General features: G+C 48.2%; 1 protein-coding gene across 3 annotated transcripts in view; it reads left to right on the top strand.

Annotated features, from left to right (window-relative positions):
- The window catches only part of SEZ6L (seizure related 6 homolog like), a 203,645-nt gene that overhangs the window by 135,900 nt on the left and 52,960 nt on the right, over window positions 1–14,785 (top strand). For all 3 annotated transcript variants that reach the window (XM_044930009.2, XM_006055589.4, XM_044930008.2), the window contains exons 6-9: window positions 1,635–1,800; window positions 5,642–5,808; window positions 6,359–6,553; window positions 8,540–8,678. In XM_044930009.2, the coding sequence (XP_044785944.1) occupies window positions 1,635–1,800; window positions 5,642–5,808; window positions 6,359–6,553; window positions 8,540–8,678 (667 nt within the window). The remainder of the gene's footprint in view (window positions 1–1,634; window positions 1,801–5,641; window positions 5,809–6,358; window positions 6,554–8,539; window positions 8,679–14,785) is intronic.

Raw genomic sequence — 14,785 nt, 5'->3', positions numbered from 1 at the left:
GCTAAGAAAGATGGATGGGGAGCCACGGCTGGCAAATTGAAGCCAAACAGAGTCATCAGTTGGCTTAATAAGGCAAGGAAGGGGAGCAGAGAGGCAGCAAATGAGCAGCCGCTCAGAGAGGACAGATGGCTGGAGCCCCCCACCAGGGACAGCTCGTCCATCTCCTCGGCCGCTGAGCTGTAGGGCAATAAGGCTGCCTGCATTCTGAGCACCTACTCTGTGCCAGGGATGGTGCCAAGCCCTCTCCACACAGTGTTTCATTTCTCACCTCAGCCCATAAGGAGGGTGGAATTATTATTACCGCTTTACTAGAGGTTCAGAGAGCTTCAGGGACTTGTCCTAGATCCACAGCAGGTAAGTGACACCAGGCAGATTTGAACCTCCACTTTGGGACAGGAGGCAGAGTGGAGAGATGGGTGACCCGGTACTCTGTCCGTGGTCCTGAAAAAAAGTGCTAGTCTTTCTAGCAACATCTTTGCTGTAGGTCACAGCAGAGTCCAGAGCAGGCAAGGGAGCTATCGGCCTTTCTCATCTCGGCAATTCTTTATTAGTCATGACGTCATTCAACAAACATTTAATGAGAGCCAAATATCTTCTAAGAATAAAACTATCTCCCAACATTTGCAGAACTCTTCTCAGTTCACAAATCGTTTTTTCATGTATGTTAGATTTTTATGATAAAAGTGATATATGACTCTGGTAAAAAAAAAAAAAAAAAATTTCCAAGAAATACGAAACTGCTGAAGAGTCTGACAAATCACTTTTATACCCCTGATCTCAATTGATCTTTGCATATAGCTCATTGAAATAGGTATGGCGGACCATTTTCTAACTTTTTATACCCCACTTAAAATATACTGAGTATTTTCCTATATTCTGAAGTACTCTTTGGTAACAAGGTTTTTAAAAATGATATGAATGGCATGCACTTCACCAAGCGTCTGTAAGTGGACATTCGTGTTGTTTTTCAGTGTTTTGCTCTTAAAAGCAATCATACAGTGAACATCATACATTTTTGTGAAACTCTCTAAGTCTTTTTTTGACATAAGTCCCCAGAACCTTAATTACCAGGTCAAAGTGTTTAAACACATTTTCCATATTTTTCATCAGATTTCCCTCTTGAAAGGTCATAGCAATTTGCATTCTAACCAGACCTGAATGAGAGCGACCATTTCTCATCACTGAAGATGGCGCTTCCCGTTTATTGCTGCTCTTTATCTGGACCAATTAGGTGGACGGAGATAGAACATAGTTGAGATTTGCGTTTCTTTTATTGTTAGTGAGGCTGAATTTTTTGAGTGCTTAACTAAGTACTAAAGGTAGACTTCTTTGGAGAACTGCCTATTTATGTCCTTCTTCATTACCATTTTGTAGCTGAGAACCAGGGCACAGCCAGTGCATTAAGTCACAGTCATTCATTCCCTACCATGGAACGCACGTGGCAGGGGTTCCAGTCGTGGGACTGGACCTCCTGTCAAACAGGACGAACCTGTCTCAGGAGGAGGGGATTTGCCCATGGTTTTCCTCTTCCTAAGGGGTTGGGGTCAGAGAAGGATAAAACACCCACTTATCCTCCCCTCCACCTCTCTCTGCGATCCTCTCATTGCCCACCCACCCCTACTGTCTGGCTCCAGCCCCTTGTGGAGGGGCTGTGCACAATGCCACCATCGGCCGCGTCCTGTCCCCAAGTCACTCTGCAAATGCCAGTGGGAGCCAGTTCTGCGTGTGGACGATTGAGGCTCCGGAGGGCCAGAAGCTGCACCTGCACTTGGAGAGGCTGGCGCTGCATGAGAGGGACAGGTAAGCCCCCGAGGGCCCAGCGGCCTCATGCCTTCCCAGACTCTTAGCATGTGGCTTGGCATTTGGAGTCTTGAAATGGCTAAATTGTTGGCTCATGGAGGTCAAGAAAGGAAGAGCTGGGGAGGGAGGCGAGGATATTAGAAACCATCAGTTTCGATCTCCTCCTTTTACACATAAGGAAACCAAGGCATACAGAGGAGAAGAGACTTGCCCCAGTCACACAGGGTAGGGGGAAGGCAGGAAGGGAGTCCCCCCAACCTTGCACTGCCTCGTCCCTTCTCCTGCACATCCCTTTTTGCAGTGGAGCAAGGAGACAGAGTTTCCTGAGCACCTGCTCTGTGCCCAAATCATGTATTAGCCTCGATGGAGAATGGAAGAGAAGAACATTGGTTCCTGGTGTGATAGGAAATTGAGATTCAAAAACCAGATGCATGCACATGAAGGAACTTTTGATAACAAGACAGCATTTAGCTAACAGCACATCTGTCGATGCTAAGTAACAGGCACAGAAGCCAGAATCCAAAAACTTTGATAAGCTGAGACCTTATTCCAGAATATTCTGGAACATTCTAGAAAGTTAGGATCTTGGCTGCTTAGAATTGCTGTGTTGGAGTGGGTTCCCTTGGAAACAGACAGGATTACAGTGGTGTGAGAGAAAGTGGTTTATTTAGCAGTTGATCCTAGAAAGCACCAAGAAAATGAGCAGAGAAGGAAAGGGAGTAGATATAGTGTGTTAATAGTCAGGTGTCTTATCTACAGGGGTCCCCCAGGAAGCTGTATTTAGCATGGCTCAGAGAGTTCCTGTCAGAGGGCAAGGGACCTGGGGTGTTTATCTACCCACTCATCCACTGTTGGAGGAGGGATGCTCCTGGACACACACTGACTCCCCAGCATTGCTCTCAGCCCTTGAGCTGGCTGAACTGGCTGATTCTCAGAGACTCTGGAAACTGGCCAAAGCTGGGTGAGCAAAGAGTGCTGAGGGATACGGGTAGGGCACCCACAGAATGCCAGCACCTTTGAGTCCTGGAGCCCATCCAACTTTCAACTTAGAATTATAGTGTCCTGGCTTCTTTGAAGCTTCAGACCTAAACCATTAACCTCTGGGAAAGGATTCTGAGAAAATACCAGACAACTGAATAATTTACCCAACTCTGGAGTCCACTTCCCTCCAAACCATCCAGCTTTATCCTGAACAACTCCGTATCAATAAATCACTGCCTTAAAGTACAAGGTGTTGAATAGGGGCTTCAGAGCGTGGACTCTCTGTAGCATCAGAATGACCTTAGGAACCTTTAAGAAAAACAGATGCCCAGTCTCTTCCCCCTGGAGACTCATTGAGAAGCAAGACCTGGGAGCCCTCAGTGATGAATGCTTTTTAACGTTCAGACCTCTGGTTTGGCTCTTCTGAACGGTGCTGGGAATAAACCAAGTGTATGTTTGGACCAGACAGTGAGAAGCAGAGAGAAAGAAAAATTAACCAAAATGACTATTTTCTGAAAGTTTATGAAATCCTGATAAATGAGCCGACAGACACATGGACACTGTAGTTTCACTGGGTATTTCTGTGGAGCCCTGCAAAGGTTTATGAAAGGGAGTTGTTGACAACAACCAGGGAAAACGAGTGCTCAAGTGTCTCTGGGGAAAGAAGTTTGGAGTCGTTGATCAAGATCAAAGGTCAGGGTGTGCACGTGTGCACACACGTGCACACACACACACACACACACACACACACGAGTGAAGATACTCGCTGTGCTAAGAAGAAAGGGGAGCTTTCTCTGTCTATGGACTTTATGAGGAAAAAAGAGCTTAAATACCACAATTTCAAGAGCTTAGAGCTAGAGAAGGCTCCATGTAAGATATGGGACCTTGATCTAAACCTTAGAGATTCAGTCAGGGAACCCAAAATACGGTGAGTGGATGGAGTAGCTAGCCCAAGCTGGGAGAATAGGAATGGAGATGGACAAAGATGAGGAGGTAAATGTGGGCCATCTTCTGAAGGGCTTTGGCTGCCAGATGCTTCTATAAGCTGTAGAGAGTCATGGAAGGATTTTGAGTAGAGGAGTGAAATGAAATTTTAAAGATGATTTCCAGCCCCCCAAAATGAAGTGTTTCTAAACTCCAGTCCCATAATATGCAGCATAGAAAGTGGGTTCTCTGGTCAAATATGTTTAGGAGACACTATACCCAGGCTCTATCTTGGTATCAAGGCACATTCACTGGCAGAGGCGCTGACAAGTCCTGCAAGGGAAAACAATGTTGAATTTTCATTTAAATTTTCCAAGCCTATTTGACCATAGACTATACATAGATTTGAGATAAAACTCTCACTATTTCAGACATTCTAGAGAACATAGCTAGAAAACTGATATCTTGGGAAGAGCCATTGACTGTAGAGATTTTGAGATCCTGAGGATTTGCCCTTGTTGCCAAAGGCTTCAATTCTCCTAAAGAAGAGTCCTGGGCATGGCCCCGAAGACACAATAAAGTCAAGAGGGATTAGAAGGTTGTGAAGAGGCCCTTGGCCTCTACCCCAGCCCCTTCCTTATCTGAATCATGGTGGACACAAGGCAGAATAAACAGACTGAGACTCCAACATTTCTACATTTTGATGACATTAGAAATTCATATGATAAACCCTTTTAATGGGTCATGGTAAAAAAAAAAACTTGAAAAATTAAAAATGCCTATTTATGATTCCATCCATAAAAGTAAGTGATCCAATTTGTGTACTGGTTCCTTCCACATCTTTGCATAACTTCTTTAAAACTGCCATGGCTAGCAAAGAGTCAAATGCCAAAGGGTTTTAATAACACTAAGAATGAATACCAACATGTCTGATACCTTTCAGTTTTCAGGGTGCTTCATCTTTTCAAAGCCCCCCTGTAAGATAGATAGGAAAGACTTTGTGATCCCTCCTTTCAGGATTGTGGAAAGTGAGGCCCAAGATGGGTTGAGACTTGTGTAACTTCAGTGGATGGGAATTGGGGACTGGAAGTTGGGACTCCTCTAACTGAACGCACAGTGTCCTCAGGAGGCAAGAGTCAGTGGCAGACCCTGGTAGTGGTCCAACACTTGGTCGTATGACCTACATACCTGCTCTGTCCTGCACACTATACTCTCGGCCTCTAATCCCCACACTCTTGTACCCATTTTACAGATGAAGAATCTGAGGCTCGGTGGGGTAAAATGTTTTTGTCCAAAATCCCACAACTCAGAATTTAAAGTTGGGACTGTGATTACATGTGTATTTGTGTGTGTGTGTGTGTGTGTGTATCAGTGTTTCAAGAATGTTATTAGCCCAATCATCCCAACTTCTTAGTTAGTAATAAATACTGCTACTGCTAAGTCGCTTGAGTCATGTCCGAGTGTTTGCGACCCCATGGACCCCCTGCTCAGCTCCTCTGTCCGTGAGATTCTCCAGGCAAGAATACTGGAATAGGTTGCCATTTCCTCCTCCAGGGGATCTTTCCATCCCAGGGATTGAACCCAAATCTCTCTCATCTCCTGTATTGCAGGCAGATTCTTTGCTGCTGAGCCACTGGGGAAGCCCATTTTAGTAATAAATAATTGGTGTCTATTAATTCAGTTGGTCATTACATCATACCCAGCACCTTCCTTCAAGCTCAGAATCCATCCATGAGTCTAGGATAAGCATTGTACAGAAAGGGAGACAAATTGGGTGAGATGATGCAGAGTATCCTGGTGAGTATGGGGTGAAGTCGGGGTGTGAGTCAGGGAATGCGGTCCCAGAGTGGGTGCTCACGGCACACGCCTCCCGCTGCTGCGTGTCAGTGGCCCCTGAAGACCTCTCATTGACCCCCATCTCCTTCCGCACTGCCAGGATGATGGTCTACAGCGGGTTGACCAACAAGTCCACCCTTCTCTACGACTCCTTCCAAACCGAGAATGTCCCCTTTGAGGGCCTGCTGAGCGATGGCCACACCATCCGCATCGAATTCACGTCCAACCAGCCGCCAGCGGCCTCAGCCTTCAACATCCGGTTCGAGGGTGAGGGTCCTGGGGGGCCGCCCCCTCTGCTGGGTTGTCGCTGTGGGAAGCATGGCAGGGCTGGGTCTTGGGAGGTAGAAATGTGACCTGCTAAGACTGAAGAGGAGGCCATGGCTAGACTGACCCTTGGACTTCCAAAGGCTGCCTCTTTGGGGTTGGGGAGGCAACAGTCCTTGTTCCCATTTCAGATATGAAAATAAAGAGGTAGAGAGGCCAAGGGCCCTCAGCAGGTCAGCAGGAGCTGGAGTGGGGGGTCTGGTACCCGTTTTCCATGGGGCTTCGCTGAGCAGCAGGAGGGGCACCTGCTTTTGTGGCACAGCCCTGCGAGCCTCCCCTGACACATGTGAGCACAGCCCGGCAAGCCTCCCCTGGCTCGCATGAGCAGCTGCCCCATGAGCCTCCCCTGGCTCGCGTGAGCACAGCCCCACGAGCCTCCCCTGGCTCGCGTGAGCAGCAGCCCCGCGAGCCTCCCCTGGCTCGCGTGAGCACAGCCCTGTGAGCCTCCCCTGGCTCGCGTGAGCAGCTACCCTCTTTTGTTTTCTGGCCCCAGCCTTTGAGAAAGGCCACTGCTACGAGCCCTACATTCAGAATGGGAACTTCACCACGTCCGACCCGACCTATAACATCGGGACCATAGTGGAGTTTACCTGTGACCCTGGCCACTCTCTGGAGCAGGGCCCGGCCATCATTGAGTGCATCAACGTGCGAGACCCGTACTGGAATGACACAGAGCCCCTGTGCAGAGGTGAGTGGGTCACAGCCCTCCCTCCAGGGTGTCCCAGGGCCCTCTACTCATTCAGATGAAGAGATCCAGCTTGTACTGATTTTAGGATTAGAACCATTTCCAGGGCTCACTCTCCTTTGAGTCAGGTTGGCTGCTGATCCTTGAGAAAATTACAAAATGGATAATATTGAAAAGGGGCCCCTTCCTCCAGACACAAGGCCCCATTGTGCATAGCTTGGTGAGAAGATCCCTGCATGGATTTCAGTTCCTACATATGCTATGCAGACTTGTGCAGTGCACAACCCACCCAACAGCACATGGCAACCCTGAGTCTAATTAATGATAATGATGATAATAGTTGTTAAGAGGAGTGAAAAAAAAAAAAAGAAAAAAAACCTGTTGCAGGCACTCTGCATTATGTGATTTAATCCTCACCACAATCCTGTCTTGTTCAGTTGCTAAGTCATGTCTGACTCTTTCAGACTCCATGGACTATTTGTTACCCACTGGACTCCTCCATCCATGGGATTTCCCAGGCAAGAATACTGGAGTGGGGTTGCCCTTTCCTCTTGCAGAGGATCTTCCCAACTCAAGGACTGAACTCTCCTGCATTGGCAGGAGGATTCTTTACTGCTGAGTCACTAGAGAAGCCCACCACCTGAGGTGCATATTATTATTGATCCCATGTACAGACGAAGAAATAGCAGCTGTGATGTGACATGCCTCAGAACACACTGAGGGTAATTGGCAGAAGCAGGCATGGAACTCTGGTCTCTCTGTTCTCTGAAAGCTGTGCTCTTTGTCCCTTTGGACAGTGTCGGCTCCCTGGAACCCTCAGCTATGTGGGCACCCAGTGCCCTGCCCTCCTTGCTTCTCCATATTTAAGACCGCTGAGCCGCTCTGAGCCTGAACTCACGTGGGGAGTGTGGAATAATGAACAGAGCCCTGGCTCCTGGCAGCCGCCGCCCAGATGGTGGTTGGCGTGAAGTCATAGCCTTGCCGTGGTGAGGGATTGATCCCTGTATTAAATGTGCTGGTTTAACAGAGCAGAATTTATTGGTGCTTTGGCCTCTGCCACATTGAGAACTTTCCAAAGCGGCAAACGCAGAGTGAGATTTAAAGGGCCAGGTGCGGCCACACATCTCCGCTTCCAGTTCAGAGCCAGGACCCTCCACAGTAACATTAACTAAGAATTACTGAATGCTTACCTTGTGCCTGGCACTGTGCCATGTCTGACATCCATGAGCTCAGTTAAGCCTCAGAATTATCCAGTGAGGTCCACACTGGTGTTTCTTCCTGCTGTCCAGAGGGAGACAGCTGAGGCTCCAAGAACTTACATGCCTTGTCAACAGATCCTTTGGTGGCCAAGACAAGACTTGAACTCAGGTCCACATGAGTCAGATGCACCATCTCTTGGTCAGTACACCCCCTGCTCAAGGGGGAGGCTGTTGAAGAGTTCCTTGAAACCTTGGGCTCTGTCCTTGGTCCTGAAAGAGCAACCGCCATCCCCTAGTATCCGCAAGGGACTGGTTCCAGAACCATCGCTACCCACCAACCCAGTACAAAAATTTATGGATGCTCAAGTCCCTTATATAAAAAGGCACATCCTCTCGTATACTTTAAATCATTTCTAGATTACTTATAATACAAAGTAAGCACTACGTAAACAATTGCAAACACAGTGTAAATGATACAGGAATATCCTAAATGCAAGGTAAATGCTATGTGAACAGTTGCTGGTGAGTGGCAAATTCAAGGTTTGGTTTCTGGAACTTTCTGGAATTTTCTCAAAGACTTTTGCTTCTCAGTTGGTTGAACCCCAGGGTCGCAGAATCCCCAGTACAGTGTCCTTAGACCGCCTTTGCCAGCCTTCCGCTGGAAGAGACAGGTGGCCGGTCTGAATTTAATCCTTCCACACTATGGACTGTCTGGTTTCATAGCCCACACTCCTAGCTGTTATACCATATCTGTTTCCTTATGCATCATGTCTGTCTGTGTCTTTTACAGCCACGTGTGGTGGGGAGCTCTCTGCCGTGGCCGGGGTGGTGCTGTCGCCAAACTGGCCGGAGCCCTACGTGGAAGGTGAAGACTGTGTCTGGAAGATCCACGTGGGCGAGGAGAAGCGGATCTTCTTAGACATCCAGTTGTGAGTGTTTCTGATGGGTGGACCCCCAGGTCTAGCCAGTTGAGGAAGAAATTGCTCCTGCTTGATTGTTTCAACCACTATTAATTAAGCACCTCCTGTGTGTCAGGGGCTGTGCAAAGAACCGGGGTCCCTATGGTGGGGAAGCAACATCGTACACACCCAGAAAGAGCCCCTGTCCTCAGGAAATTCAGTCTGCTCAGGAAGCATGCACTAAATGAGGAGATGCGTCAATGTAACTTCGTTAATGCACCTTGGTAAGGAAAGGGGATCTGATGTCAAGAGGAAGGTCAGAGAAGCCTTTCCTGGAGGATCTAAAAAGGCTCAGAATGTAAAGATGAATTGGAGTGAACATATTCAAAGGGAACAGAATCCCCTGAAGGCCCTGTGCCAAGAGCAAGGACAGCATTTTCAGAGGACCGAATGGCCAGTGTGGTCAGGAGGAGGAAGGAAGTCTAACACACACAGTAGTTTGTTTTCCCATCTGTCTCACCCAGCTAGACCAGAAGGTCCTTGCAGTCAGGACCTGGTCTGATTTATCCCTCTTCCAGCATCTTACACAGAGCCTGACACAGCAGACGCTCAGACAGTGATTGCCAAATGAAAAAGACACGTTACAATGAATGGACTTTCCCTGGCTGTGTGTCTGTTTTCCAGTACTCAGTGAGGGTACCTATTAGATGCTCCATCCAGAACTTTCCCTCTCTCAGTCTGCAGGGATCAGGAGAAGGGTACAGAGACAGACAGTGGTGGCTAGAAAAGCAGAAGAAAGGGCTTGCCAGCAGGCTCAGGCACATGGTTGGGTGCCAAGTTCGGGAGGGCCTCTCTGGATGCAGACAGGACCTCTGGGGGTCAGCTTTCCCCACAAGCTTGAAGTAGAACCCACTTGACTAGGAAGCAGAACTCCAGGGCTACCTGGCTTTGCAGAGGAGCCTGGCAAGAGGAAGATGATTTGCAAGACTATGAGTGACTGTCTTTGGAGCAGTCCCTTGGAGGCAGAGGGCGTGTCCTCAGAGGCTGCCCTGAGTCATAGATTTACACAGTTGTCTCTTGTGGCCTTGGGGGCGGGCCAACCTGAGTCAGAACTTCTTGTCCAGCTACAGCTGTGACTCTGGACTTCTCTCTGGGCTTTGGCTTTTCTCATCTATAATGAGATTCCTGGAACATGGGTGTTTAGTGGCTACTGGAGGCAGGTATTAAGCCTCCCTTGCCCACTGCCTCCCTCCCTCCTCAATGATAAGTCACCCCCTTTCTCCCATTCTTAGCTCTCTGACTTCTAGACCCTGGAATAAAGTGTTCGTTCATTCAAGACATGTTTTCTGAGTATCTGCTATGAGCCAAGCACTGAAAAGGCTCTGATAGTTGCCAACTCAGCCATAAAGCTTATCTTGGAAGAGTGGGTTGACCGGTCTCTATAAACTCTAAAAAAAAAATGCTGTGCACCTACTGTGTGGGAACACGAGGCTAGGCACTGGAGATACAGTTGTGAGAAAGGTGGAACAGTCTCCGCCCTCACTGTCTAGTGAATGAGGACATGAAACTACATGCAGTGTGATAAGAGCAATGATGGGGAGAGCAGGCATCTGTGTGAAATCATGGAGGGCTTCCAGGAGGCAGTGACTTCTGGGATGCGATGAAAGAAGATTCGCAAGTGATGAAGAGAAATGAAGAGGGTCCAGACAGTGAGTACAGCATGTGCAAAGTCTGGAAATGAGAGAGAAAGTGGCCCACTTAGTGGCTAAACGGGAGTTTAATGTGACTGGAGTGTGGAGCTTGGGTAGGGGTTACATGTATTGTTTCATATGCTTTTCCATTATGGTTTATTGCAGGATATTGAATATAGTTCCCTGTGCTCTACAATGAGACCTTGCTGTTTATCCATCCTATATATAACAGTGTGCATCTGCTGATCCCAAACTCTCAACCCTTCCCTCCCCCACCCCATTCGCCCTCAGGAGCGAGAAGTCTGTTCTCTGTGCTCCTGTGTTTGTTTCTTTGATAAGTTCATTTGTGTCATATTTTAGATCCCACGTATAAGTGATATCGTATGATATTTGCCTTTGACTTACTTAATGTGATCGTCTCTAGGTCTACTTGTATCACTGCAAGTGGTCTTACGTCATTCTTTTTATGGCTGAGTGGTATTCCGGTGTGTGTATGTACCACCTCTTCTTTATCCGTTCACCTGTTGACAGACATCTACGTTGCTTCCATGTCTCGGCTACCGTGGACACTGCTGCAGTGAACACTGAGGCGCATTTATCTCTTCAAATTATATTGATAGTTTTGTCAAGCTATATGCCCGAAGTAAGGTTGCTGGATCACATGGCAGCTCTATTTTCATTCTGTGAGGAGCCTCCATACTGTCCCCGTAGGCGCTCACCAGTTTACATTGCCACCAACAGTGTAGGAACACGCCCTTTTCTCCACACCCTCTCCAGCATTTGTTATTTGTAGACATTTTAACGAAGCCATTCTGACCAGTGGGAGGTAAGACCTCATGGTAGTTTTGATTTGCATTTCTCTGCAATATATTTGAACGTTCTCTGCAATATTATTGAATGTAAATTCAATTTTTAGAAATAATGCCCCCTCTTTATAAGAAGTATCTCCCTACCAGATTCAGACCTGAGGAACTGCAAGTCTAGACAGTGGTTAAGGTCATTTCTCATGGAGGTGGTGAGGAAAGCTATTTTCATCCTTGAGTACTTACTGTCTGTAAGGTTCTTCCCAAGTATTAATTGATTTGCTCCTCCAAATAATCCTAGGAGGAATATACAGCTATTATGCTCACCTTATTTCCACCTGCTTTCTCACCACTTCACTTCAATATCTAAGAGGCATCTCCAATGAAGTCCCCAGACTTAAACCCCCTGATTCTCTTTCTCCAAACCTGTTTCGACTCATCTTCCCATCTCAGAAAGGAGTCGTCCATCCTGCCAGCTGCTCAGACCCAAAAGACATGGGGTTATTCTAGAGCAGGAGGATGCTGGTCAAGGTTCCACAATGGCTTTTCTTGGCTGGTGGGCTGGGGAGCAGCTCCCTGATTTGCAGCATTTGCCAATTTCCTCGGTGTAAATACTTACACTGTGAAACCAATTTCAAGCAATCAACACAACATCAACAGGCTCACCAAATGCCTGGACCCTTAACAACCAGCTCATATGACCCATAAGGAGCCACTGGTTCCAGCACACTGCCTGTGAACTGGAACAGACAGAACATAGGCAAAGATGGAGGGAACAGTGTTCCAGCCAAAAGGAACAGCGTGCGCTAAGGTCCAGAAGCAGGAAGAGAGACTCTCTTATTATTCATCCATAACATGGAATATACGCTGAGCATTTAATGCATCCCATGCATTCACATCCCTTGTGAACAAACGCAGGCAGCAAGTCTGGTTGTTATCTCCACTTTACAGATGAATAAACTCATACAAGTAGAGGGCTTCCCAGGTGGCTTGGTGGTAAAGAATCCTCCTGCTGATGCAGGAAATGCAGGTTCAGTCCCTGGATCGGGAAGATCTCCTAGAGAAGGCAGTGGCAACCCACTCTAGTATTCTTGCCTGGCAAATCCCATGGACAGAGGAGCCCGGCAGGCTACAGTCCACAGGGTTCACAAAGAGTCAGACACAACTGAGCAACTGATCACACACACGTGCATAGAAGTAGAACGGTGACTGTGATCACATGGCTGGGATTCAAACTCTGCTTGCCATGTCTCCAGGGTCTGGGGTCTTCGCCAGCCTGTGAGAGGAGCTAGCCTGTGTGTCTGGAGCTCAGAGATATGGGAGGCGTGACACCAGTGAGGAAGCCGTGGGATCAGGCAGGGCCTTGAAGGCCACATCAGGGAGTCTGGATGTGCCCAAACCGGGCAGCAGGGGAAGGGGTTCAGGCAGCTAACAGGATTAAAGCATCGCAGGAGGGAGCTGAGCCCTCGGGGTCACCAGCCCGGGTCTCTGCATGGCAAACCCCAGCACACACTTGGCAGAGCAGTATCTGGGCCTGGCGCCCGCTTCCTCCCACAGAGGGAAAGAAAATAGCATCTCACTAGCGAGGAAGCCACGCAGCCCAGGAGCTGCTGGCTTTAATTTATCTTGCTTGGTTTCCGCTGACAGTTTTAGTAAACCAATTTGGCTTTGATAGTAAAAATAATTCCATCCTCGGGGCCCCTCACGTGGCCTAAGTGTTTGCAATTGTTATTTATCACATCGGGGAAGGGGAAGGAGTTTGCGCTGCTGGACCAGCTGGGTAGGTGGCCTGTAGTAGGTGCTGGAATGTTTGCTGAGTCATGAGGACCTCAGCCACCTGTGGCCCGCGAGAGGGGACTCTTCTCCCCCTTGTCTTCTGGGCCCAACTCTTGATGCTGTGGGTATTAGGATAGCGGCTCTAATTAGTCATCATTTATGAAAGACCTACTGCGTGCCGGGCCCTGAGCTGCATCATTCATCCCAGAGAGCAATAATGAATGTGAGCATTATTACGTGGAAATAATAATTACATAAATTAGCGCTAATGTGAGCAGAGATAATTGCAGAGGGGTAATTACCCAAATTTAGAGATAACGTACGCAGAGCGCATCACATGGGGCCCGGCATGTAGTTGGCGCTTCGTAAATGAGGACTACAGGTGCCAGGGATCCTCGTGAGTCCGTCTTGATCCCCACCGCTTTGTGGATTTGGGAATGACACCGCAGAGAGTGAAGCGGCTGCCTCAGTTCACACAGCCAGGGAAGGACAGAGCCAGGGTTTGCATGCACACCATATCCTCCACTTGCATTGACTTGAACAGCCTTTTGGGGCAGCAGCTATATGTCTCAGTGATGAAGCCGGAAGGGTCCCAGGCCTCCAGCAACTCACAGGTCAGGAAGGGAAGGAGGACCATAAACAGACAACTCCGCGGAATACAGGCACAGTGCTGTGGCTGGAGGGGCTGGGTTGAGGACTGGGGTTATGGAAATGTCACAGAAAGGGTGGCCTCCAAGCAGGATTCTGAGGAGTGTCCTTTGGTCAAACTGTAATGGCAGAAGGGCATTGCCCGAGGGGCCCCTGTGAACAAAGGACTCAAGCAGTGTTTCAGGCATCGCAGAGGATGCCCTGAACTGCAGCAGTCGCCTTGTTCAGTTCAGTTCAGCTCAGTTCAGTGGCTCAGTCCTATCCGACTCTGTGACCCCATGGACTGCAGCACGCCAGGCTTCCCTGTCCATCACCAACTCCCAGAGCTTGCTCAAACTCGAGTGATGGTATCACTCGAGTCAGTGATACCATCCAAGCTTCTCATCTTCTGTCATCCGCTTCTTCTCCTACCTTCAATCTTCCCCAGCATCAGGGTCTTTTCCAATGAGTTGGCTCTTCGCATCAGGTGGCCAAACTATTGGAGCTTCAGCTTCAGTATCAGTCCTTCCAATGAACACCCAGGACTGATTTCCTTTAGGATGTACTGGTTGGATCTCCTTGCAGTCCAAGGGACTCTAAAGAGTCTTCTCCAACACCACAGTTCAAAAGCATCAATTCTTCAGTGCTCAGCCTCCTATATGGTCCAACTCTCATATCCATACATGACTATTGGAAAAACCGTAGCTTTGACTATTTGGACCTTTGTTGGTAAAGTAATGTCTCTGCTTTTTAATGTGCTATCTAGGTTGGTCATAGCTTTTCTTCCAAGGAGCAGCAGTAATTAGAACCCTCTAATTGTGTTGTCAGTATCATAGGTAAGAAGGTGGGTAGGATGAGTCAGGAGCCCCCAGACTGTACCTCCTTCACACCCAAAATACCTAGTCCTTGACCCACCTTGTACTTGCCAGTTCGTCAGGAATCCGCTGCTTACCCTAAAGTGCATCTGGATGTGAATCTTTTAAGTCCTTCAGAATTTTTTTTAAATATATTTATTTATTTATTTGGCTGTGCCAGGGTCTTCAGAGAAGGCGATGGCACCCCTCTCCAGTCCTCTTGCCTGGAGAATCCCAGGGATGGGGGAGCCTGGTGGGCTGCAGTCCATGGGGTCGCTAAAAGTCGGACATGACTGAGCGACTTCACTTTCACTTTTCACTTTCATGCATTGGAGAAGGACATGGCAACCCACTCCAGTGTTCTTGCCTGGAGAAACCCAGGGACG

The sequence above is a fragment of the Bubalus bubalis genome, chromosome 17 (genome assembly GCF_019923935.1).
Source record: "Bubalus bubalis isolate 160015118507 breed Murrah chromosome 17, NDDB_SH_1, whole genome shotgun sequence".
Lineage (NCBI taxonomy): Eukaryota > Metazoa > Chordata > Mammalia > Artiodactyla > Bovidae > Bubalus > Bubalus bubalis.
Note: the sequence above shows the minus strand (reverse complement) of the source record. Positions and strands in the feature narration are given on the sequence as shown.